The sequence below is a fragment of the Ruditapes philippinarum genome, unplaced genomic scaffold (assembly GCF_026571515.1).
Source record: "Ruditapes philippinarum isolate M1 unplaced genomic scaffold, ASM2657151v2 ctg1398_1_1_1_1, whole genome shotgun sequence".
In the NCBI taxonomy this organism is placed as follows: domain Eukaryota; kingdom Metazoa; phylum Mollusca; class Bivalvia; order Venerida; family Veneridae; genus Ruditapes; species Ruditapes philippinarum.
Window position 1 is genome coordinate 212,577 of NW_026857670.1, and position 26,176 is coordinate 238,752.

Below are 26,176 nucleotides of genomic sequence, written 5' to 3' on the forward strand. Positions count from 1 at the left end.
AAAACAGTTCTGTAAACTTAAACTTCTAACGTTATAATTTTGAACTGATTGGTGCAGATATGCATGTTCTTTTCGTAACGAAGCACATTGAAGTGGATTTCTGACGATATTTTTACTTATTTAAGTTAAGTTTTTCATCCGCATTCAGATGTGGTCCGGCTACTGTGAAAATTATATTTTATAATTTCACTGTGGACTGAAAATCATCTTATTAAGATAGGCAATATTCTTGTTATTATATTTGTTCATGGCATATTTATTACAGTAATTATTATTGTTTTATTACTGTCTTTAACTTATATTGGCCGATTGCAAGGGTTTGAGGTGAAGGTTGCATCACAAATTATTTCATTAACCATTACTAACCCCGTTTAAAGTTTGATATAAAAGGATACTTATAAAACAATGGTTTTGATTTTTTTGATTTTTCATCTGAATAAATACATTGTATACATTTCGCAAGTTAACAAACATATCTTAGATTATTTAAAGTGTAGAAATAAACAATGGTAACATCAGAAAAACATCTTTCGTCGAAAAAAAGTCAAGTTAAACTAAGTGAAGATTATGCTTAATAATAAAGATTTTAAAAGTAGAAAGGTAATCTGGTGCATGCTATATCTTTTTAAAAGTATATATAAATATGTTTTCATTGAACAAAAAAGAAACGTTTATACGTAGAATTTGATTTGTAAATGATATTAAATAGACTCCAGTCAGTACCGTGTGAATAAGGCTCCCACATTTACAATTTTTTGTAAACGTTTACACGACTGCTAAGAACCGAAACGAGACCGTTTAAACGGTGGTACCTCTATGTACTATACACACCATGTATCTGAGTCGCCAAATGATGTCTTTCTTTCTATTTTTTACACATGTACAAATAAAGAATGCGCAGGGCTCATCACGATTGAGTCAGCACACATTTTTTTTGCATTGTAAACCCATTTTTTACCAAAAATGTATTATGTCACGAGCAATTTTGCACCGTAATGCTGTGTGGAGGGCTGTAAACACCTATTTTCCGTTTGTTTACTTTGGAATAAACCACTAGAATTGATAAAATCCATGATAACAGGCAATGATTAAAAAAATTATAAGACAATATGGTCATTTCGATTAAACGGTAAACAATATCGTAAACGTTTATGAATGAAAATCGAAACGAATCCGTTTAAACATGTAATCGTGGGGGCCTTACGTGTGAATCAAGATGTAAATATGTTCAACTTGCTGTTATGGACATCGACGTTGCTTTTTATTACACAAACGACCAGACGACTTTTTATCTCCGTCAGATATTACGTATATCGTCGGCAATAAATGTTTAAGTTCGCTCTTTCCGATCTTAATGCTTTTTATATGCCCGAAAGGGCATATTATGTTATACCCCCTGGCATCCCTCTGTCTGTCTGTCTGTCCGTCCATCCGTCCGTTAGCAATTTGGTTTCCGGAGCATAACTCAAGTTCCATTTGGCCCACAATGTTCAAACTTCATAGGATAATTGTCCATATTGGGTAGAGACCCCTATTGTTTTTGGGGTCAAAAGGTCAAGGTCACTTTTACCTAAAAACTGAAAACAGTTTCCAGAGCATAACTTAAGTTCCATTCGACCCACAATGTTCAAACTTCATAGGATAATCGTCCATATTGGGTAGAAGACCCCTATTAATTTTGGGGTCACAAGGTCAAAGGTCAAGGTCACTATTACCTTGATACTGAAAACAGTTTCTGGCGCATAACTTAAGTTTCAATTGGCCCACAATGTTCAAACTTCAAAGGATTATTGTCCATATTAGGTAAAAGACCCCTATTGATTTTGGGGTCAAAAGGTCAAAGTCACTATTACCTTAAAACTGAAAACAGTTTCCGGAGCATAACTTAAGTTCCATTCGACCCACAATGTTCAAACTTCACAGGATGATTGTCCATATTGGGTAGAAAACCCCTATTGATTTTGGGGTCACAAGGTCAAAGGCCAAGGTCACTATTACCTTGATACTGAAAACAGTTTCCCGAGCATTACTTAAGTTCCATTTGGCCCACAATGTTCAAACTTCATAGCATGATTGTCCATATTGGGTAGAAGACCCGTATTGATTTTGGGGTCAAAAGGTCAAGAGTCAAGTTCACTATATCCTTAAAACTGAAAACAGTTTCCGGAGCATAACTTTAGTTCCATTTGGCCCATAATATTTAAACTTCATAGGATGATTGTCCATATTGGGTAGAAGACCCCTTTTGATTTTGGGGTCAAAAGGTCAAGGGTCAAGTTCACTATATCCTTAAAACTGAAAACAGTTTCCGGAGCATAACTTAAGTTCCATTTGGCCCATAATATTTAAACTTCATAGGATGATTGTCCATATTGGGCAAAAGATCCCTATTGATTTTGGGGTCACAAGGTCAAAGGTCAAGTTCACAATTACCTTAAAACCAAAAACAGTTTCCGGAGCATAAGGTAAGTTCCAATTGGCCCACTATATTCAAACCAATTGAAATGACATGAGCAAATTCAAGTGTGACTGTCACAAGGATGCTACAGACCAAATTTGAAGTAAATCTGTCCAGCGGTTTCAGAGAAGAAGATGATTGTTGACGCATGACAACAGACGACGGACGCCGGAGTATCCCCCTTTGATACTAATAGCTCACCCTGAGCCTTCAGCTCTGGTGAGCTAAAAACTTGCAATAGTCACCCCCAGGCATGTGACATTTTTACTCAAGCGACTTGACTTTTGTAGATAAACAACAGGCATTGCTACATTTCATATAAAAGCTCTTTGGTTTTTATTTCAGAAGATATACATTGATTGATTTAAGAACCACCAATGTTTTGTAAGCTAGCTGGTAAGCTTCCTCACATGGAAGAATCCAAAGTCCTTGGCCGAATTCAAACCCTCAGCGGCGACAGGCAAGTGGTTTGAAGTCAATGACCTTAACCACTAAGCCATTGGAGGACTCTACTTGTGTCTTTACAGGAAAATTGTTGTTAACCTTTCCCTTATATAAGCCTGTTTCGACGGCTTTCCCCCCCCCCCCTTTTTTTGAGGTCTCAAACAGTGAAAATGCCCTATTTAGGCCCCAAACACTGTTTTTCGTTTGAGAAATGTTGTTAATAAAAGTGACCACTTTTTGGGCGCTGTACCCCATCCAAATGTTTTGGGGGGTTGAAGGGGGGCAGATTCCCCCTCATCGCCAAGAAAATTTTGGACATTTATAGGGTAAAAAATGGCCTCAGGTCGATCTTAAAGTCTTAAAGTCAAAGGTCAAGGCCACAGTGTAAAATTATTGTCAGAGCCCGAAAACTAGGGATGTCATTCCGAGTCCGGATATCCGAACGTTCGGATCACGATTCTGTGTCCGGAGCCAATTTTCTGATCCGGAAGTTCGTATAAAATATTTTAGAATATTGAGAAAATGTGAAAAATACATGCGTTGAGATAAGCGTTGAGATAGGCGTATCAAGGAAATTCATAGTAAAACATGACATCTATAGTTATCTAAAGTTGCTGTTGTCAGCAATAAAAATCAACAAAAACAGTGATTGATAAACTCATATACCCCTACCCTGATTCTTGTCAGTTTAGGCAATTTGCCAGAAAGGTTTACCCATAAACTATAAACTATGTGGAATAAAATTGTTAACACAGTTATATAACATGACAAAGTCATGAACTTTTGTTCTTGTCAGAAAAAAAAATTGCGTTTGCTTTTTTAGCTTATTAGTTGCATAATATCAGGTGATTGCAATTTAAAGCCTATGGATTTGTTTCTATATTTTATACATGATCAAACTAGAGCTACCACTGGAGTGGTGAATATCCCTCACTTGGTCTCTATGGCACAAGATATATTACAATATGTAGTGTAATTTATTATTATTTTTTTTAAGAAAACATTTAAGATTGAAAAAGAGTCATTTAAAAAGAATGAAATTTGTAGATCTACTGCAGATATAAAATGTTTGAATTTTGACCTTCAAGGATGACCTTGACCTTGCAGAATGGCAGCATAGGTTTGGCACTTGGCTTGTTGAGGTGAATATTTGAGCCCAGTTTGAACAAAATCCTTCCAGTATAGGATTTATAGATAAAACACCATAAAGATGGACGGACTGACTGACCAAACTACTGACTGACTGACAAAGGGCCATGACAGTGATTCTAGTACAGCGCCCTCCACATAATGTGGTTGAGTCTAATTACCATGTGTGATATATACCTTCATTAGATGGATCGTAGCAATGTTGAGGATCTAAAAGATCTGCTAGTTCTGTGCAGTCAACATTTACATGTCGGAGCGCTAGTACAAGCTGACGAAATCCCTCCGGTCGCCTTTCAAGATGACTATGTAGTACTTGAGCTGCATAACTTCTAGACACAGATCTTTGTGCAGTATCTACTGTGTCCTAAAACACATAAAATTATCCTTGTAAAACAGTTACTATGATAAATGTGCTTTAAAACAAAACTTGAAAGTTACTCTGATTTTTTAAAATTTGCAGGAAAAATTTATCTTTTAAAAAGTATACCCAAATCCTAATTGGAAATGTGTAATGGTTTTTTATCATTGACTCTAGCACTTTTATGTGTTGAAAATTGAGTACCGCTCAAGCCGGTGCTAAGGGGATGAGGGATGTTGCACTTTTTCATTATCAGTGATTTTTTATTCCAATTTTCCAAACAACCTGTGGCTTTCTGAAGGGGAAAATATAACATGATAAATCAGAAATGGGGGAAAATCTGAAATAAAATTCAGACAACTGAAAATGGAATTTTCCCACAAATGTTATAAAATTTTCAACTTCAGTTCAATTTAACATGCATGGTACATGGTATCTACAGGGATTTATCAACTAGCTGATATGTTATAATTCAGGCACTATTAAGTCATGGTTCTGGTGGGAAAATAAACATGTACATGCATATTTTGGTCTAGGGGAAACAGCGTTTTTTGGCTGTAAAATACAGGGGAAAATAATTTTTTATCCCTTGAATACAGACTCAATGAAACCAAGTCTGCAATTTTCATGTTGTTTTTTTTTAGATGAATGTTTGGAGGGTTCTCACTTTGTCAAGATTTTCATTAATCATGTTTGTTTGTCTTCTTGGAGTTTAAGTTCACTCTGACACTGTGAAAAAGTCATATTTTGACTTTTGTATTTCTACTTATGGAGGAAGCCCTAAGGTGCATTTACAATGTATTTCAGGCATGAATGGGCACCTTTGTAGGACCACCAATCTTCCATCACCTAGTCCGATAGCTTCCTCACATGAAAGAACCCAAACCAAAAGTGGTCTGGGGCTTGTGAAGTCTGTAACATCAACCACTTGGCCTATGTATGCTCTTTCATGCACCTATTTTTGGTCTGAAGCTATCAAATTACGGATGTAACTATTTAACTTAAAAGAAAAGTAACCTATACAATACAGTAAAAGAAATGGCTTCTTTATCACCAATTAAGGGTGGTAATTGTTTATAAACATGGCTTCATTTCTTATATTTGGTTTCTGTGATATGCAGACATTGTAACCAAAATTTCTATTTTTTTTGTTTCCTCTATTGTGTTCTTGTTCAAGACACACACATTTTTTTAAAATATGGACCAAGATGCAGTTTTTCATCAAATGACAATACAGTGTTACATTGAAGGTTCCATGATTACCCTTATGAGCACATCTGGGGATGTGTCTGAATTATAAATTCTATCATTTCTAGTTAAATGTCGATTTTGCTTTTAGCTGTTGCTAGGGACGTAGACGGCTAAGCTTGCAAGTACCTGTACTATCTATGACCAGTTTTAATCAAATCAAGCATTCAACATCTTCTTTTTGACTGTTATTTAGGTATAACTATTTACTTTACACTTCAAAAAATCTGAAATAACCCAATATGTGAATAAATTTATGTCAAACTTATTTTGCAGCAAGGCAAACATACTTTAAGTACTGTATTTATCTGTATCCCACCATACATACCCTACTACTTTTGGACAAACATGGCAAATATGTAAGCAGCTGCTGTGGGTCCACTTGATCCAAAAAGTTTGGTAAGTACCTTAAAAAAATCTCTTTGTGTTTTCTCTCCATTGTTCTGTCTGAAATTTAAAAATAATATATTTAAAATATAAAGCTATAATACAATACATTAAACAAGAGCCACCTCCATAAATAAACAACAATTTGAGTTATGACAATTTAAGTAAAATCCAATAATTTGACCCTGAAGGTCAATGTCATATCAGAGCAATCAAATTCGTTGAACTTATATTCCCTGTCGAGTATTGGTTATTACTAACAATTACTAACACAATAACTGGAGACATAAGGCTTTATTTATAAGAGGTGTAACGATTCATCGCGATCTGTCTTGTCCCCGATGTATGCATCGTAATGAAATTACAAATTCCAATATATTGCGATGCAATAAATATTTCACCTCCCGATGTATCGATACAACGGGAAGGTATTGCAATACACTAACAATATCTTCCAGGAATATAAGGACAAACGTATTTTTTGAAAGACTGAAGAAAGAAAAATAGCTCGGATGAAAACAATAAACAAGCGCGACTTTTATCATACCATCGTTGTCAACTCGTTTCCCCATGTTCGCAATCTTTTAACGGTTACTAACCAAGTTTTATCAATTCCATGTAAATGGGCTGGTGTTCTTTGAACTTGTTTACAATAAAAACATAATTAGAGATCTGTGCGATTTGAAGAAAAATAACCTACAATCATAAATTTGTAATTTTATTTTGTAGCACTTGTCGGATTAAAATAGTGATGATGACAACATCCCCATGTGATATTCATTTCTGTTGACATCATTTTCCCGGAAAAAAAAACAACAAAGCAAACAAACAGAAAACATGAAGACTGCAAAATATGTAGACTGGGAAATTACAGTCAATCCTCCCTGTTCATATATGTCACGAGTTTTGGGAAAATTGTAGTTTTTTGGGAACCATGAGACAGTGTTGTATATAATGTGGAAGACCAGACGTGGAGTGTTTGCAAAATTTGCAAACTCAAAATAAAATACTCTGGGGTTGAGCACAAATCTTTCGAGAAAACTGAGACTGTAACTTATAAACTGTCATTTTCACAGTTGTTGACCTAATTGTAGATCACTTGACTTGTTACTGTTTTTTTCACAAGAAAAATCTTTAGTGGTGTATTGTAAGACTGAAATTGTTAAACAGCCATATTTACAGTAGTGGACTTTAGTGTTTGAATAGCTAGTAGATATCAATTTGCTGTTATAGTTAAATTAAAAAATACCTTTAATCCTCAAGTAATCAGAAAAGTAAATTGATAAAAGATCAAAATTGGAAACCAAGTAATTTAGTTATAACAACAAGTTAAAGAGTTTATTTTTTTGTTATTGTAATAGTTTTATATTATATTCGTAATTATGCTGTAAACAAATGGCCAATTTTTTATATACTAAGTTTAAAAGTCAGTATCGTGATACGTATCGCATCGCAACATAAGAATCGCAATATGCATCGCATTTCTTCAAAGTATGCAATACATATCGTGAATCGCATCGTTTTGAAAAACAAATATCGTGATAGAAAAAAATGGCAATGCACAGCCCTATTATTTATATATTTATCATTGCAAGTTAAAAACGATTGGTCAGTTCACCAGAATATAAGAATGAGACATCTTTATCTGTGTTATTTTCTTTGTACATGATAAACAAGAGCCCGGTTTGAGCCGGGTGATGCTCCCCAAATAGGTTTTGGACACAGGAAAAAACACCTCTTGTAGTTTCAGAGTTATGTCCCTGGAAAAAGTTCAAAGTGCAATAATATCAAAATTACGCAAGGCAGAGTTACTGTTCTTTGCACTGCACTTCTAATCACTGTTATCTATGAACCTACAAAGTTTCTTGTTGATATCTCTTATGGTTTCCGAGTTATGTTCCAGACAAATTCAAAAAGTAAAAATAAAGAGCAATCACTCCAGAATTAGGCAAGGCAGAGTTATGATTATTGTGCACTGCACATCTACCCATTGAGATATATCTACCTACAAAGTTTCATGTTCATATCTCTTATAGTTTTATAGCTATGTCCAGTACAAGATTTTTCTAAAAGGGGAGATAATTCAAAAATGAGGCTTAACAGAGTTATGGTTCTTTAGCACTGCACTTCTACTCAATGAGATTTATCTACCTTCAATGTTTCATCTTCAGATATCTCTTATAGTTTTAGAGTTATGTTCCGGACAAAGTTCAAAGTGTTGAAATTAACAAAGGGCAATAACTCCAAAATTAGGACAAAAAGAGTTATTGTTCTTATGCACTGCACATCTACCCATTGAGATCTATTCACCTACAAAGTTTCATGTTGATATCTCTTATAGCTTTAGAGTTATGCCCCGGACAAGATTTTTCTATAAGGGGGGATAATTCAAAAACCGGGTAAAATAAGAGTTATGGTTCTTTGACACTGCACTCCCCCTCAATGCCCTCTACCACTGTATGAAGTTTAAAAAAATTATCCTCAAGGGTTTTCAAGTTATGCTCCGGACAAGACAAGGGACGGACAGACGGACGGGGAGAAATTTTTCGGGGAGCATAAAAATCAGGGCCATAACAGGTCTCCCTTTGGTATTGATTGTTCCAATAAAGTTTCATTGAATTCCTGCTAGTAGTTGCAGACATTAGCATGGAAACAATTATTGCTCTATCAAAGGCATACTGCATAACCATAAAGGGCCATAACTCTGTCTTGAAGGGTCTGACCAGAACAAGACAACGATATGTGCAACTCCTCTTGGCATTGATAGTTCCTATACAATTTCATTGAATTCAAGCCAGTAGTTGCAAAGCAAATGCGCGGAACCAATAATTGCTATTTATACATACTGCATAACTACTCAAGTGCCAATAACTCCATGTTGAAGGGTCTGACCAAAAAAAGGGGGTATATGCGCACCTCCTATTGGCATTGATGGTTCCCTTAAAGTTAAGTGGAAATCCAGCCGGTAGTTGCAGAGAAATAGCATGGAAATGATTATTGCTCTATATGCATACTATGTAACTAATCAAGAGCCATAATTTTGTGTTGAAAGGTCTGACCTAAAGGTGATGATATCCTTTTTGATTTGATATTTCTCAAAAAGTTTTGTGGAAATTCAGCCAGTAGTTGCAAAGAAGTAGTGCGGTCACGATTATACTGCATAACTAATCAAGGGCCATAACTCTATATTTAAGGGTCTAAATGGAACATGGCAACAATATGCTCAGCTCATTTCCTCTTCGTAATGATGGTTCCAATCAAGTTTCTTTGAAATCCACCTAGTAGTTGCAGAGAAATATCTCTGGAAAAAAAAATTCAGACGGACGGACAACACCAAAACAATATCCTCCTCCCTATTCCATCCGTGTCACAAGGGATAATAATTCAACATGTTTGTTTGTCATGTGTTATTTTGTCTATATATAAATCAAATCTGTAACTGAATTATAACAAAGTTCTGACAATCTAAGTAAATTTCAATAATTTCACTTTGAAGGTCAAGGTCAATTTAAGGTCAAGGTCATTTCCAAATACTTCAACAATTTGCTCTTGTCACAAGGGTTCTTTTGTACATTTAGTATAAATCAAATTCTTAAATAGTTCAAATTTATATCTAAAACTGTTTGTGTGCATGTACATCAAAAAAAACAAAGTTACATACGAGAATCTAAGCTAAATCCAATATTTGAACTTGACAGTCAAGGTTATATAAAAGTCAAGTTTACTTTTGCCCAAGTGTAAATCAAACCCAAAAATGAATAACCAATTGTTGCAAAATTCACTAATCTGACATTTAGTATCAAGATCAAATTAAGGTAAAGGTCATGTATTGTCCCATAGATTGATGTGTCAAGTAAGAAGGCAATACTTATAAAATATTACACAATATTCAAGGTCAAGGTTATTGATGAGTGAATGTATTTATCAATTTAATCTACAACAAGGTTAGCTTTTAAAAAAGCTAGTACCTTGCTTCGTAACTTTTTTCCAGGGGTGTGTTTAAATGTAAATATGACAGTTCTGTTGGCTGAAGAGACTTCAGCGAACATCAAAATAAAAGTGACATATAAAGTTATGGAAGCCAGTTCTCTCAGTTTAACAAAGAGGAATATGAGTATATATATGAAGATACATGTAAACAGATAGAATGAAGGCACATTTACTATATTGCCTGTTGACCTTGACCAAAAAAATGTGAGATAGGTAGAATTCATTAAGATGTCTCTTTATACGAAAAGACACAAGTCCTAAAGTAAACACAAGTTGTCAATCAATTCAGCCAGAAAAGCCGGGATCATATTAAACAAGAGGGCCATGATGGCCCTGAGGTCGCTCACCTGTATATAGGCCCCCCAACGTTGCAGGGCCAATTTAACCCAAGGGCTTTTATTTGCACAAACTCGGTAGACACCCATAAGAAGATGTTTCATGCTAAACATCTAAGCTCTAGCTCATTGGGCTTTTTGAAAGAAGATTTTTTTAAAGTTTTTACTATACACATTTAGTTAAAAACAATGACACCCCTGGGGCCGGGCCAGTTTTGACCCCAGGGCTTTTATTTGAACAAACTTTGTAGACACTTACTAGAAGATGTTTCATGCTTAATATCTAAACTCTAGCTATTTGGGTTTTTTCAAAGAAGATTTTTAAGTTTTTGCTATACACATATAAAGAAAATCAATGACCCCTGGGGCGGGGCCAATTTTGACCCCAGGTCTTTTATTTGAACGAACTTTGTAGACTGTGACTCACTAAAAGATGTTTCATGCTTAATATCTTAACTCTAGCTATTTGGGTTTTTTCAAAGAAGATTTTTTAAGTTTTTGCTATACACATATAAATCAATGACCCCCAGGGCGGTGCCAATTTTGACCCCAGGGCTTTTATTTGAACAAACTTGGTAGACACCTATAAGAACATGTTTGATGCTAAATATCTTAGCCATAGCTCTTTGAGTTCTTTAAAAGAAGATTTTTAAGTTTTTAATATATGCATATAGGGAAAATCAATGATCCCCCGGGGCGGGGCCAATTTTGACCCCAGGGCTTTTATTTGAACAAACTTGGTAGACACTTATTAAAACATGTTTCATGCTAAATATATTAGCTTTAACTCTTTTGGTTCTTTAAAAGAAGATTTTTAAGTTTTTACTATATGCATATAGGGAAAATCAATGACCCCCTGGGGTGGGGCCAATTTTGACCCCAGGGCTTTTATTTGAACAAACTTGGTAGACACCTATTAGAACATGTTTGATGCTCAATATCTTAGCCATAGCTCTTTGAGTTCTTTAAAAGAAGATTTTTTAAGTTTTTTTTATATGCATATAGGGAAAATCAACGAACCCCCGGGGCGGGGCTAATTTGATCCCAGGGCTTTTATTTGAACAAACTTGGTAGACACCTATTAGAACATGTTTCATGCTAAATATCTCAGCTCTAGCTCTTTTGGTTCTTTAAAAGAAGATTTTTTAAGTTTTTACTATATGCATATAGGAAAAATCAATGACCCCCGGGGCGGGGTCAATTTTGACCCCAGGGCTTTTATTTGAACAAACTTGGTAGACACTTATTAGAACATGTTTCATGCTAAAAATCTTAGCTCTAGCTCTTTTGGTTCTTTAAAAGAAGATTTTTAAGTTTTTACTATATGCATATTGGGAAAATCAATGACCCCCCGGGGCAGGGCCAATTTTGACCCCAGGGCTTTCATTTGAAGAAACTTGGTAGACACCCATTAGAACATGTTTCATGCTAGATATCTTAGCTCTAGCTCTTTTGGTTCTTTAAAAGAAGATTTTTAAGTTTTTACTATATGTATATAGGGAAAATCAATGACCCCCCGGGGCGGGGCCAATTTTGACCCCAGGGCTTTTATTTGAACAAACTTGGTAGACACTCACTAGAAGATGTTTCATGCCAAATATCTAAGCTCTAGCTCTTATGGTTTTTTAAAAGAAGATTTTTTAAGTTTTTACTATATGTATATAGGGAAAATCAATGACCCCCCGGGGCGGGGCCAATTTTGACCCAAGGGCTTTTATTTGAAGAAACTTGGTAGACACTTATTAGAACATGTTTCATGCTAAATATCTTAGCTTTAACTCTTTTGGTTCTTTAAAAGAAGATTTTTTAAGTTTTTACTATATGAATATAGGGAAAATCAATGACCCCCCTGGGGCGGGGCCAATTTTGACCCCAGGGCTTTTATTTAAACAAACTTGGTAGACACCTATTAGAACATGTTTGATGCTAAATATCTTAGCCATAGCTCTTTGTGTTCTTTAAAAGTAGATTTTTTAAGTTTTTACTATATGCATATAGGGAAAATCAATGACCCCCTGGGGCGGGGCCAATTTTGACCCCAGGGCTTTTATTTGAACAAACTTGGTAGACACCCATTAGAACATGTTTCATGCTAAATATCTCAGCTCTAGCTCTTTTGGTTCTTTAAAAGAAGATTTTTTAAGTTTTTACTATATGTATATAGGGAAAATCAATGACCCCCCGGGGCGGGGCCAATTTTGACCCCAGGGCTTTTATTTGAACAAACTTGGTAAACACTCACTAGAAGATGTTTCATGCCAAATATCTAAGCTCTAGCTCTTATGGTTTTTTAAAAGAAGATATTTAAAGTTTTTTCTTTCGGTTGCCATGGCAACCAGAGTTCTGCATGGAATTAAATTCTTTGAACAATTTTTAAAGGTGACTACCAAAGGAACATTCCTGTGAAGTTTGGATGAAATTGGCTTAGTGGTTTATGAGGAGATGTCATTTAAAGTAAAAGTTTACGGACGGACGGACGGCCGGACGACGGACGGACGCCGGACGAAAAGCGATCACAAAAGCTCACCCTGTCACTTTGTGACAGGTGAGCTAAAAATATAGGGATCCTGGAAATTGACCAGTCTAAGAAGATGTTTTTCAGATAACCCGGGATCGTATTAAAACATATAGGGATCCCCGGAATTGACCAGTTCAAGAATATAGTTTTCAGAAAAGCTGGGATCGTATTAAAACATATAGGGATCCCAGGATTTGACCAATTCAAGAATATAGTCTTTGATATTTCCAATTAATTAGGCATATAATTATAAAATATTGTGATTTCCGCATTTTAAGTTTGTTAATAAATAGCTCTAAATATATCTACAGTGGAGCCTTGCTAATCCGAACCCTTCTAATCCGGAATCCTTTCTTATCCGAACGAAGTGTCCGGTCCCGATTTTTTTTGTTCTATTTTCAATAGTAAAAAACCTTTCGGATCCGGAACCTGTCTACTCCGAATTCCGGACGAGTTTTTCAATTTTTGTTCTTATTTTACTCTAAAATTAACCTCTGGGATCCGAACAAATTTTGCCAAATGTCACACCTACATTTTAAATAACAAAAATATCGCACATCTTGCAGGTGTAAACATACACCAAACTGATAAGAGTAATTTCTCTTCATTAATGGGTGAAACGTATTATCTGCAAAGGTGTGAAAATTACACTTAGCTTGCCTTGATATCTACTTTAATTGCTTAATTGATTGTTTTTCGCCACCTTCAATAAATATTTAGATATGATGAAACAGGAATATCTTTTAATCTTTTGTAACCAATTTAATGACATGTGATTAGGTAATGGAAATTAATGGAAACTGTCAGTGAATTCGGATAATCACTGAATCGGATAAGAGTAAACAACAATTGACAAATGCTGGTACGAATATTTAATTATGTCTCAGCCTTCTGTTTAACATCCTAGATTAACTTACCCTTGAAGATATTATATTTTTGCTTATTTATCTATTTTTATTTATTAATTTTTGTATTCACATGTTTAATAAACATAATTCCTATGTCTAATGAATGATAAGAGATTGCAAAAATAAAATATTGATATTGAAATTTCAAATGCATTCCAGTTTTCTTTCCTTAAACTATTCTGCCAATAACATGAACAAACTGTAAAAAAACCTTCTAATCCGAAAACCTTTCTAATCCGAACTTTTCTTCTGGTCCGGACGAGTTCGGATTAGACAGGTTCCACTGTATATCCTAAGTTAAATTAATTTAACATTCATTACATACAATAAAAAAAAAAAACTTAACGTTTAATGGCCTTTCATTACGACAATAATCAACACAAATATAGTTTATTAGTTTTTCCTCTATATCTAATACGATCCCCGATCCTGGGCGTCCTCAGGATCCTGGCCAGTAAATATATACACTAAATACCGGAAAGGATAAAATAACCGGGAAAAAAGAAAAAAATGCACAGAACCAGATGTACACTTATGTTAATTAACCAAACGAAAACTTACTACAGAGAAAACAGGTAAAATCGTTAAATAAAAAGTCAGTGTAAATATGATTTATTGAAAAGAATTCATGAAAACAAACATTTAATCATCATTATATCTTTGCGCTCAAAGCAATACTTGCTGCTTTTTAAAAATAGTGTGAAAATTGAAGGTTTTTTGACGCTATGTATGGCTAAATAATTTTGGATTCCAGCCCTGACAGATAAATTTTGTAGAAAGCTGGAAACCAAGCTTCGATTAAAATTTTGGATGGATTCGGAGTTTTAGGTTGTTTCTCAGTAAAATCCTAATGTAATACTGGCTCCCCGTGGCGGGCCGGCAAAAGGTCTTGTCCTAAGGATTGTTGTGTCTTAATTTGATGACAATTCATTCATTAATAATAAATTTATAGCCAATTATGGAGAGAAGTAATTAAGAGGGCAAAAATGGCCCTAGATCGCTCACCTGACCCATGGAACTCACTGAGCATTAACTAAGACAAGCATCCTGACCAAGTCCGATAAAATTGAGTATTATATGTGACCACTAAAGTGTTAACAAGGTTTCCCCATATTTAGGCAGTGGTACCTAGTTTTTGACCCAAGGTGACCCCTGTTCGAACTTGACCTAGAAATCATCAAAACAAACTTGCAGACCAATTTCAAGGATATTTTGATAAAATCAGTAGCCACTAGAGTTAAAAAAGATTTTTCTATTTATAGCTCCTGTGACCTAGTTTTTCATCCGAGATGACCAATGTTCAAACTCATCCTAGCAATTCCCTAGACAAGCATCCTCACCAAATTTGATGATGATTGAGGCAAAAATGTGACCGCTAGAGTGTTAACGAACAAATGTGGACAGACAATGGAGGATGGAAATTTAATGATCCTGAAAGCTCACCCTAAGCTAGCTCATATAAGGAAACATATTATGCCAAGGGAGGAAACTCTACATGAAATGTAAATTAAACGTTTACAGGTTTCATGATGAGCAAAAGGAAATTGTATTACAAAGAACAGAATACAAATGGAATATTAAAAATGTTAATATGTTTTATGATTTTATTTATGAAGAATCAATATGTTAATTGAGTTAATAATGTTTATTTCCATTACACCCCATATATAGGTCTCTTCGAAACAAGCATGGCTGCAGTGTCTATTTTTAGTGACATCTTGGGGTTTTCCAATGTCTTAACCATGTCATTCAACAGTTGTAGTTCCCTTGCAGATTATTTAGAGATTCATGACTTCAAAAATATTTTAAACACAATGTCCGGTAAATTGAGTTGTCTCTATGATTTTCTCTTTTATAATGCCCTACTATGAACACAGGGAAAAGACACTTTGAACAACTGATCTGACACCTTCAACTTATCCCCTACCGCTATTGGTATTAGTTATACAAATACTATAGAGGTATAATGAAATTGTGTAATAGTGTCATATTATTGTTGTTATGAATACTAAATGTGGAAATTGAGTTTAAATAACATTTTTTTGGGGTTGTTACTGGGACTGGAGGAGGGAGGGGTAGCAGATCGATAGTATCAAATCAAAGCGTCTTGTCCCTGTGACTTTGAAGACACATTTTTATGAACAGAACGTTAATTTTGCGTTTGATAAAATAACGTTTACGTGAATTAAATCATGTTCAGTTCTGAACATATTAATCCAGAGAAAAGTCTATGCCCTGATCTATACGGTAGTGACTGGTGGGCATACATGCCATAATGTCCCGGATGTCCAGGACAGTCCCGGTAATAAGGTCTCTATCCCGGAGGTGTCCAGGAAATGTTTTATGTCCCAGTAAAAAAAATCTAAAATACACTACTAAAATAATCTACTTTGAAGCAGGAAATTTTACATTTTTGTCAAGTTTTTATAAACTAATTTAGAACGCTACTTACGGCGAACGATTATCCCCTAACAGCACTGCAATGGTGACACTAATCCTTTAATTGGTATATCTATGTGCCCCTTACAACAAACAAGAGCGATCAGTGATCACATGTGTCACCTCATGATGGCCAATTTCATGTTGGGACAAGTTTTGTGACAGACGGACAGACAGGCGGACAGTGCACAACTAGACTTGGAAATGATCATTCCTGTAAAGTTTGGAAAAAATTGCACCAATAGTTTATGAGGAGTAGTCCAGACATTGACAAGCTTTTGTGTATCTAGAAAACACCCTTTTATCAAAGGGCCATAACTCAGCCAAAAATCATTCAACCGGAAAACCCATGCAATATGCGCAAGGACTTGAGCTACAGATCAATCCTGTAAAGTTTCATTGAAATTGCATTAGTGGTATAAGAGAAGTAGTCCGCTCAAACTTTAAAAATAAAAATTATTAAAGGGCCATAATTCTGACAAAAATCATTGAACCGGAAAAATGCTGACAATATGCACAACTAGACTTGGTACTGATCATTCCTGTAAAGTTTGGATAAAATTGCACCAGTAGTTTATGAGGAGTCCGGACAAGCTTTTGTGTATTCGGCAACACACAGAAAAAAACACCTTTTTATCAAAGGGCCTTAACTCGGCCAAAAATCATTCAACCGGAAAACCCGTGCAATACGCGCAAGGTCTGAGCTACAGATCACTGCTGTAAAGTTTCATTGAAATTGCATTAGTGGTATAAGAGAAGTAGTCTGCACAAACTTTAAAAATAAAAATTATTAAAGGGTCATAACTCTGACAAAAATCATTGAACTGGAAAATGCTGACAATACGCACAACTAGACTTGGTACTGATCATTCCTGTAAAGTTTGGATGAAATTGCACCAGTAGTTTATGAGGAGTAGTCCGGACAAGTTTTGTGACGGACGGACAGACGGATAAAAATAAAAATTATTAAAGGGCCATATCTCTGACAAAAATCATTGAACTGGAAAATGCTGACAATGTGCACAACAAGACTTGGGACTGATCATTCCTGTAAAGTTTTGATGAAATTGCACCAGTAGTTTATAAGGAGAAGTCCGGACAAGTTTTGTGATGGACAAACAGACGACGGAGAAGTGATCCCTATATGTCGCCACTACTCCCTAGAGGCGACACAACAATTATCAGCAATAATTTTGATCAATTAAAAGATTAATTGTTGACCCCATGTGGCTTCCTGAGGAAGGTGTCATACACTGTAATTACGGTAACAACTGGCCAGTATAAATTTAATCCGCCTGGAGGCAGCTATTTGTGGTCAAACACCGTGAAAATTACCGCTAAATTTGAGGTGATGTCAGCGAATGTTTCAGGTAAAATACATGGCTAATTGTCATTACTTAACATAGCTTTATTCTATTCTGTGACTGATTGAATTAACGATGCCTAAATACTTTAAAAAAATAGAAAAACTGTTAATAATTATTGACATTCTGTCTTTTGTTTATGGTCAGACACTCACATTGATATTTCCATAGACATACATTATTAGAAATGGCCCCTAATCCTACCTTAAAATTGAGTTTTCATGCTAAAGAGGTGATTTTTCTAGCAGAACGAAATGCCTGACACATGAAAATGTTCCTGTTATATAGGGGTAGCCAACCAAATTTTTTGCAAAATGACTTCAAAGAGGATTACCCCCCATTTCATTGAAATTTTCTGCTGCTCACAGGACTGACATACACTTTTATAACTGCAAATATCCAAGTCAAAATTATCACAGAGACTCATGAAATATTTCATTTTCTTCAGAAAACAATGTAGTGTTACTTTCTAAATTAGTTTTTACACTTCAAAATATCCCATTTTCATCCAATCACCTCATGTATACATTGATTCATACGGTTTTCCCTGCACTTTTTTTCAGCCAATCGCTGGCCATGTTACAATGCGCTTCCCTGACCTTATGGTGTCATTAAATTTGCAAGTTTTAAATACCGGTAATATAGGTTGTATGCCTCTATGTAAATTTTAAAAAAATACGTTTGCTGATCAATGCCTCACCTCCAAATGAAAAGTGTCCCAGAAAAGAGGCTAAAAATTATGGCATGTATGCTGGTGGGGGAATGTCAGACGTTTCACTCCCAAGACATTTCACTATTGAGACGTTTCACTCCCAAGACGGTTCACACCTAGACGTTTCACTCCCATTTTGTCAATTGTATGGACGTGTCACTCCCAATTTTTAGAGATGTTTAGTAGGAAAGTTAACAAATTTTAATTTCATTAATATCAAACAAAGTAAAAAGGAAATTCAATTTAATGTTTCATTTTGTTGATTTCAATGGTATCCCGATTGTTAATACGAATTATTAGAAGATTACTCATTTGATTGATTATGGGTTGAGTTAAGAGGTGTAAATGAAAGACAAATTTCTGAAATATCACTTTTATTATAAGTGTAACAACATGAGAAAATTCTATTTAAAGTAAATTAAAAAAAAATAGAATAACATAAAAAGAACAAGCAAATTCGTTGAATTTATATCCCCCGCCGAGTACTGGTTATTATTAACACAACAACTGAAGACATAAGGCTTTATTAATATATTAATCATGGCATTAACTGTAATATTCTTTGAACTTGAAGCCTTGTACCTTCAAACAAGAAGAAGTTTTCACTATATACATATAAGGTAAATCTATGACCCCCTGGAGTGGGGCCAATTTTGACCCCAGGGCTATAGGTTATATCATATACCAAATATCAAAGCTCTAGGCCTTGTACTTTCAGACAAGATTTTTTTATTTTGCATTTTTGAAACTCCTTTTCTGGCCCTGTGACCTACTTATGCAACAGACCGGAACCATTTGATCAACTTTTGCAGGGGACCACCATAAGATGTTGAAAATTGCAAACATTTTCTAAGTCAAGGGCAATAACTCTAAAAATACGAAATAAATCCAGACGAAAATACCCAGGTGCACAACTACACATGCTGATCAACATTCCTGTAAAGTATCATGACTTTAGGTCAAATACTTTTTGAGTTACATGCGACACAAGTTGAAAATTGCAAAATTTTACTAAGTCAAGGGCAATAACTCTAAAAATAGTAAAAATATCCGGACGAAAATACCCAGGTGCACAACTACACATACTGATCAACATTCCTGTAAAGTTTCATGACTCTAGGTCAAATACTTTTTGAGTTACATGCAACACAAGTTGAAAATTACAAAATTTTACTAAGTCAAGGGCAATAACTCTAAAAATACTAAAAATATCCAGACGAAAATACCCAGGTGCACAACTTCACATGCTGATCAACATTCCCATAAAGTTTCTTTGAATTCCAGCCATTAGTTGCAGAGAACTACTCCGGAAACGAAATTCGGACGTTTTACTAAGTCAAGGGCAATAACTCTAAAAATACTAAAAATATACAGACAAAAATACCTAGGTGCACAACTTCACATGCTGATCAACATTCCCATAAAGTTTCGTTGAATTCCAGCCATTAGTTGCAGAGAACTACTCCGGAAACGAAATTCGGACGTTTACTTAGTCAAGGGCAATAACTCTAAAAATACTAAAAATATCCAGACGAAAATACCTAGGTGCACAACTTCACATGCTGATCAACATTCCCATAAAGTTTCGTTGAATTCCAGCCATTAGTTGCAGAGAACTACTCCGGAAACGAAATTCGGACGGACGGATGGACGGACGGATGGACGGACGGACGGACAGACGGACGGACGGAAGGACGGACGGACAACGCCAAAACTATATCCCCCTCCCGATTCCATCGGCGGGGGATAACAAAAAGACATACTTTAAGTATTAGTTTAAATATTGAAATCACTACCAGTAAAGTAAGGCCATCTTTAAAAAAAATGTTTGTTTGCAGTAACCCGACCCAGAATTTTCAACGTGGGTAGGTAGGTCGATTTTTTTTTTTTTTTTTTTTATTGAACTGTACTCCCAAATAAACATGGAATTTCAAAATGCTGGACAATATATGCTTTGATAATCTGGTAACAATTAATAAATTGATAACTGAATTCTAATTTAATAAGACCTACATTTTATTTCTTCTATTAACCTTTAAAAGAACGAAAACAAAGCACAAGGCATAATTTTCTGATTCAAAAAAAAAAAATTTATCCAGACCATGAAAAAAAAATTTGAGTAGGGGCAAATTTTGTGAGTCGGTCGCGTTACTGCAAACGAACATTTTTTTAAGGATGGCCCAATAAATAATATTCAAATAATAAAAAAATATCAATATATTAAATATAATGATTATTTTTTGTAAGTCTTAAACAATGAAATGCGAAACATGTGTATAAAATAAATTATATTTTAAAATTAATTTCTTCATCAATTTATTAAACAGTAGCCATTAAACAAACTTAAATAATTGTGGTGTTATCTCATTGCCTAATTAGTTGTATAAACACTGATACCATCAACTAACAGTTTGACACCACTATTAAATCAGTTGTATAAACACTGCACTTAAGCATCAACAGTTTACTAATCAGTTGTTAATGATTAATCGGACCATTAAAATATTTTTTGACAACAGCCAATTTAAACACAGAAACTTCTCCATAAAAGTTGTGTTTATATTTATATAATATGAATTTTAGTCACAAAAAATGATAATACATGACAAGTATTGAAAAAGTCCCAATGCTTCTAATTCAATTTAAAGATATTTCTGATTTCAATGGCCATTAAAACTTTTGACATACATCGCAAAAGCACTATACTAGCATTAAATAATTTAACATTCATTCATTTATTTATTGGCAATCAGCAATACATTTGCCTTTGGCCATTTACAAACAAACAAAAAACTTATGGCAAAGACTATTATATACATAACTAACATAGACAAATAATGAAGTACAATATACGATCAGAAGACAGGTAAACTTTCAAGGGTATTTTGACGTAAACACAATGCTTCTTTTATATACTTTGCTAGATTAAACATATATTTTTTACTTTTATTTGACATCAATGCATTGAACTTTTGTAAAGTTGGCCATGAACACTGGCCCAAATATTTTGATCTAATACTACTGTAACGTGAGCAACACATAACAAAATGATATTCTGACTCTACTGCATTTTGGTTACATAGTTTGCACAATCTATTACTTCTTTCAATATTATTATATCTTCCTAATTCTATATCTAAACTATGTGAGCACAATCTTAAGCATGTCAAATGCTGCCTTAGCTTATCATTCAATATAACATCCAAGTACTTTTCAAAACAAAATTCAGTTTTATATTTGCAATAACAATCTAATTTTGACATAGAATTAATATTTAAACTCCATTCTTGAATAAATTGATCTCGTATTCTAGATTTTATCAAAAGGTAATAATTAACCCTACCTAGGATCAAATGTCAACCTTATATCTGAAAAACCTTTTAAAATGATCTATAATAGAATTCATTCTACTAGCCCAACTAGAGGTACTTACATTATTACATAAATCATTAAACATTTGATAAATAGGTAAATCATTACTTTTCATAATTTTCAACCAAAATTTAACGCTTCTTTCTTAACATATAACTGACAGAGGCACTCGGCCGAGTTCACCATATACCGCATATGTAGGAGTTTGTTTTTTCACGCCTAATATATATTTACAAAATCGAATATGTAATTTATCTACCTCTTTATAATTATAAGCACCCCAAACTTCACATCCATACGTTAATATAGGGACAATCATAGTATCAAAAAGAGATAACTTGGTACGAATACCTAGACTCACTAACATTAACAATTTCTTATCCCAACAAAAAACACGTTACTCAAAGTTAATTGTTGTCACAAGATTGTTATGCTTTAAATTAAAATTGCCTAATGAGTTCATGTTTACAAAAGATCAAATAGTTAAGTTATATTAAAGTGTTATTTTAATCAAAAATATTTTTTCTTTAAGTGAAATAATGTGATAATTGCATTGGAATAATTGGATCCAAGAATAGAAAAATACCTTATTTCAAAACAACAATAAAGAAGATAAGATAACTGAAATGATAGAACTTAAAGTACTTGACAAAAAAGTGAAATCCCCCCTTTTTAATTTATTTTTTATTAAATTTAAGGTCTATTTAATTCAATTCAAAATTTTAGGTCTAGTTTAGTATATCATAAGTATCAAAATAATTTTGGTATAAAAAGGGAGTGAAACGTCTTCAAGACGTTTCACTCCCAAATGGGAGTGAAACGTCTTGGTGTGAACTGTCTTGGTGTGAACCGTCTCAATAGTGAAACGTCTGTCTACCCTGGTGGGGTATGTAAAAACTGGCACATTTCATAATACACAGATTGACAGTTTCCAAACTGGAAGACAACAGGATGTTCTTTTCAATAGAATTGCTAGTAAATATAACTGGTTGCATATCTCACTGTATAAAGCATATTATGTTACATTTATGGTCTCACTTGTGGTAGGTTTAACCAAACTTTTAAATGCCTTTAGTCAAACAATGTGTTGAAATATATACTGAGACAAAGCTAAGATCACAAGCTTTTATTGGTGTAATAAATTTTAAGATCGGACATTTATTCGCCCCAAACTAGCGGCTTAAAAATGGCTGAATTTGTATTATTTTAGCAATACAGATATCAATTTTACACGAAGATAAGCGAAACAACTTGTATTTTCACTCGATATACCTTGGTTATTTACGAAAACTGGCCCAACCAATTGGCCTGCCTGCCCGAAATAAAGTCTCGATACATGATGGTAAACAGTATTTTTTTCTTTCATATATGTAATTTTTTTTCGAAAACCAGTATTTTACAGATATCCCATTTGTGTTTAAATATTAAAATATTTTTTTGATAGCATTTACTCAGGGGTATCATGTTGGGGGCAGGATCTACCCCCCAAGCATCTGTGGTTTATCATATTAGAACACCCCTTTCTAAAAAAAACAACAACAAACAGCAGGGATCTCAGGAAGGTCAGAATTTCACGTGGCAGACTGTTTGACCAAAATTTTCATGAGTCAAATCAGTTTTTTCTTGTCTTACTTTTCTACATGAACCATTTTCATGTTTCAAATATTACTGTGGGAAGTCATTTTGCAGGGCTCCTTATAAGATGCGTATACGCGTAAATTACGCATGGAAATAACCCGTTTACGCATTCAAAACAAAATTTAAGCGTATGAAAACGCACACAAAATTCAGGTTACGCATTGAGCAACATTTCTTTCGCGTAAACGTAACCGAAAGTAAACTCGGTGATTATTTTATTTTCAAAATTCGTCTGAACGCTTTGCAAGCGTCTACTGGTAACTTCCTGTATTTCCGACCATCATCGGTTGTTATCGTATGCATAGTATGGTGGTGGAATTAACTTCGTATGAATGCTTTGCAACGTCTAACGGTAACTTCCTGAAGTTCCGACTATCATCGGTTGTTAGCGTATGTATAGTAAGGTCGTGGAATTAACCGGTACAATGTCGCTGTCAAAAGTTAAAACGATTGACTCGTATTTTCAACCGAAAAAAAATCGACCCAAAAGTAATTGCGACGGTTATAATTAATGAAATAATAGCGCTGCCACGTATGAGCAACAGAAACATGCCTCAGGTTCAGCTAAAACGTATGCCGTTTGGAAATGCAAGATTATAAACCAAGAGAGTCCAGAAAGCAAAAGAAATGACTTTGACATATCTTGTATTACACGTATAATAATACAAGGAAAAGAGTCAACTCGGCCCTATACCATCTCGGCACGGGTCAACTCGGCACAGGTCAACTCGGCCCACTCTACAAAAATATATATAACGTATTAACTTTTTTTGCATGTTGTTAAGGTAATTGAATAATAAAAAATATCTTATTATCATATAATTGTACTTCTGCCGAAATAAAGTACATTTAGAAAGAAATTGTTATTTATTTGTCTTGCAGATTCGATAAAATTAATATAGATCTAATAAAAATGTGTTTCCTTAGATGCATTTTGTTTGTAAAGTAATATTTAAAAAAAATGAAACAAAAACGTTTTTACTTAATATCATAAGCTTCTAATAATTTGCAGGTGGTATCAAATTTGAATGCATGAGATAACTTTACGGTTAAACCTACCACAAGTGAGTCAGAAATACAGTGAGATACGCAATCGGTTATCTTTACTCGCAATTCTACTGATAAGAAAAGCCTGTCTGCTGCTAGTTCGGAAACTGTCAATTCGTGTATTATAAATACTTACAATAATTACAATAAAATATTATAACACAAACCTAAATATCAATAATTGAAAAGTGGGCCGAGTTGACCCGTGCCGAGTTGGAATAGGGCCGAGCTGACTCGGGGGCCGAGTATGTTTTAGGGCCGAGCTGACCCGGATTCATAATACAATAAACATGGAAGCATAATAAATCTTTTACTCTTTTACATACATTTTAAGGAGTAAAAATACTCCTGTCAAATTTCAGATTTCAAGTTTTACTCATTCACAAAAAAATCAATGAGTAAATACTCATTGCCCTAAAAAATTATCTGGAGCCCTGATTTTGAGAAGATTTTCAAGTTTGAATTGATATTAGAGCTCTATTTTGAATTAAGGTAATTTTAAAATTACGTAATTTTCTTGCTTAGTAAACAATTTGATAAAGATAATTAAGTATTACTAGCAGCATGGATAATTACCATAATTATTGTTCCATTTTCCCTTACATTTATTGAGGTCAATAACACATGTGTACATGTATAATTTTATAAATCGTAACACGGGAGGTTATATTTACATAAATACTGAATGTCATGACTTAATACTTCATAAATAGTTAACAAAATACCTGTTTCAATGAAACACACCGATAATTGTATTCATCTTCACTTCTTTGTTATGAAATACAAGTTTTTGTTACAAAATTTCTCAATTTTTCTGTACGAAATCTGCTGTGGTCATAGTATTATTTTTACAATAGGTTTATCTCTTAGATTTGGTTTGCTAAATTGCTAATCATTCATGGTCATGCAACTACATAGTTAGGTGAAGAAGCAGGCGCTTGTTTTGGTTGAGTCTATTATGTTTTGTTTAGGGGGTTGAGTTGTCATACACAAATTTACAATTTATATGCATTTATTTTTTTCCAATGATTGTTATTATCTTAAATGCTTCTGGGATTGTTGTTTCATCAATTCATTTGTAAATAAGATTGTTATATGTCTATTAACGGAATAATTTTGATGAACACGAAATTAGTTCACACCTACATGTGTATTGGTAACGTGATGGTTTAAGCCAATGAAAACACGTCAATATTATTATACTCAGGCAGAGAAAAAGTGTGCAACGAGTAAATCGATAATCTTTATGTAGCCAGCAAACTTAGAATTGCAAGTATTTTTTCATATCTTTTCGGCAGGATAAACTGTCCGAGGATTCGTATCGTAAAATGGCTGCCATTTACAGTATCAAGTGATTATCCCCAAGCACCACCGCGACTTAGCGCGGGAATTTTAATTATAGCTAACCTCGGCGCGTATACCTTTTTCATATTTTATTGTAATAAATATTTACAAACTGTGTCTTTCGGGGTTTTTTTTATCAATATGTAACCAATAATGATGTTAATATGAATAAATAATCATATCTCAAATCTTTGACTATTATTTACAATGAAATTCTACCTTAAGTTTATTAAAAAGGTTTTTAATTTCCTGTAATTTTATTTTGTGATTATGCTTCAAAGCAGTCAATTGACCGTGAATTTTCTTTTCATATTTTGATTTCCTTGAAATCATTTTTCTCATCTGAAGGCATGCAACATTAATTAGAGAATCTACATAATTTCCATGAAAATGTTTAAAGATATAAAATATCTCATGACATGTTTGTTCATTTTACATTACACCTTTAATTCAGCAAACATACTG

General features: G+C 34.1%; 2 protein-coding genes across 3 annotated transcripts in view; both read right to left on the reverse strand.

Moving 5' to 3' along the window:
* The window catches only part of LOC132750553 (uncharacterized), a 288,756-nt gene that overhangs the window by 208,090 nt on the left and 54,490 nt on the right, over window positions 1-26,176 (reverse strand). The window lies entirely within an intron of this gene.
* Window positions 1-26,176, reverse strand: part of LOC132750552 (uncharacterized) — a 42,285-nt gene that overhangs the window by 15,174 nt on the left and 935 nt on the right. For both annotated transcript variants that reach the window (XM_060740547.1, XM_060740546.1), the window contains exons 2-3: window positions 5,986-6,104; window positions 4,229-4,415 (exon numbers count right to left, since the gene is read on the reverse strand). In XM_060740547.1, the coding sequence (XP_060596530.1) occupies window positions 4,229-4,415; window positions 5,986-6,096 (298 nt within the window). In that variant the 5' untranslated portion in view covers window positions 6,097-6,104. The remainder of the gene's footprint in view (window positions 1-4,228; window positions 4,416-5,985; window positions 6,105-26,176) is intronic.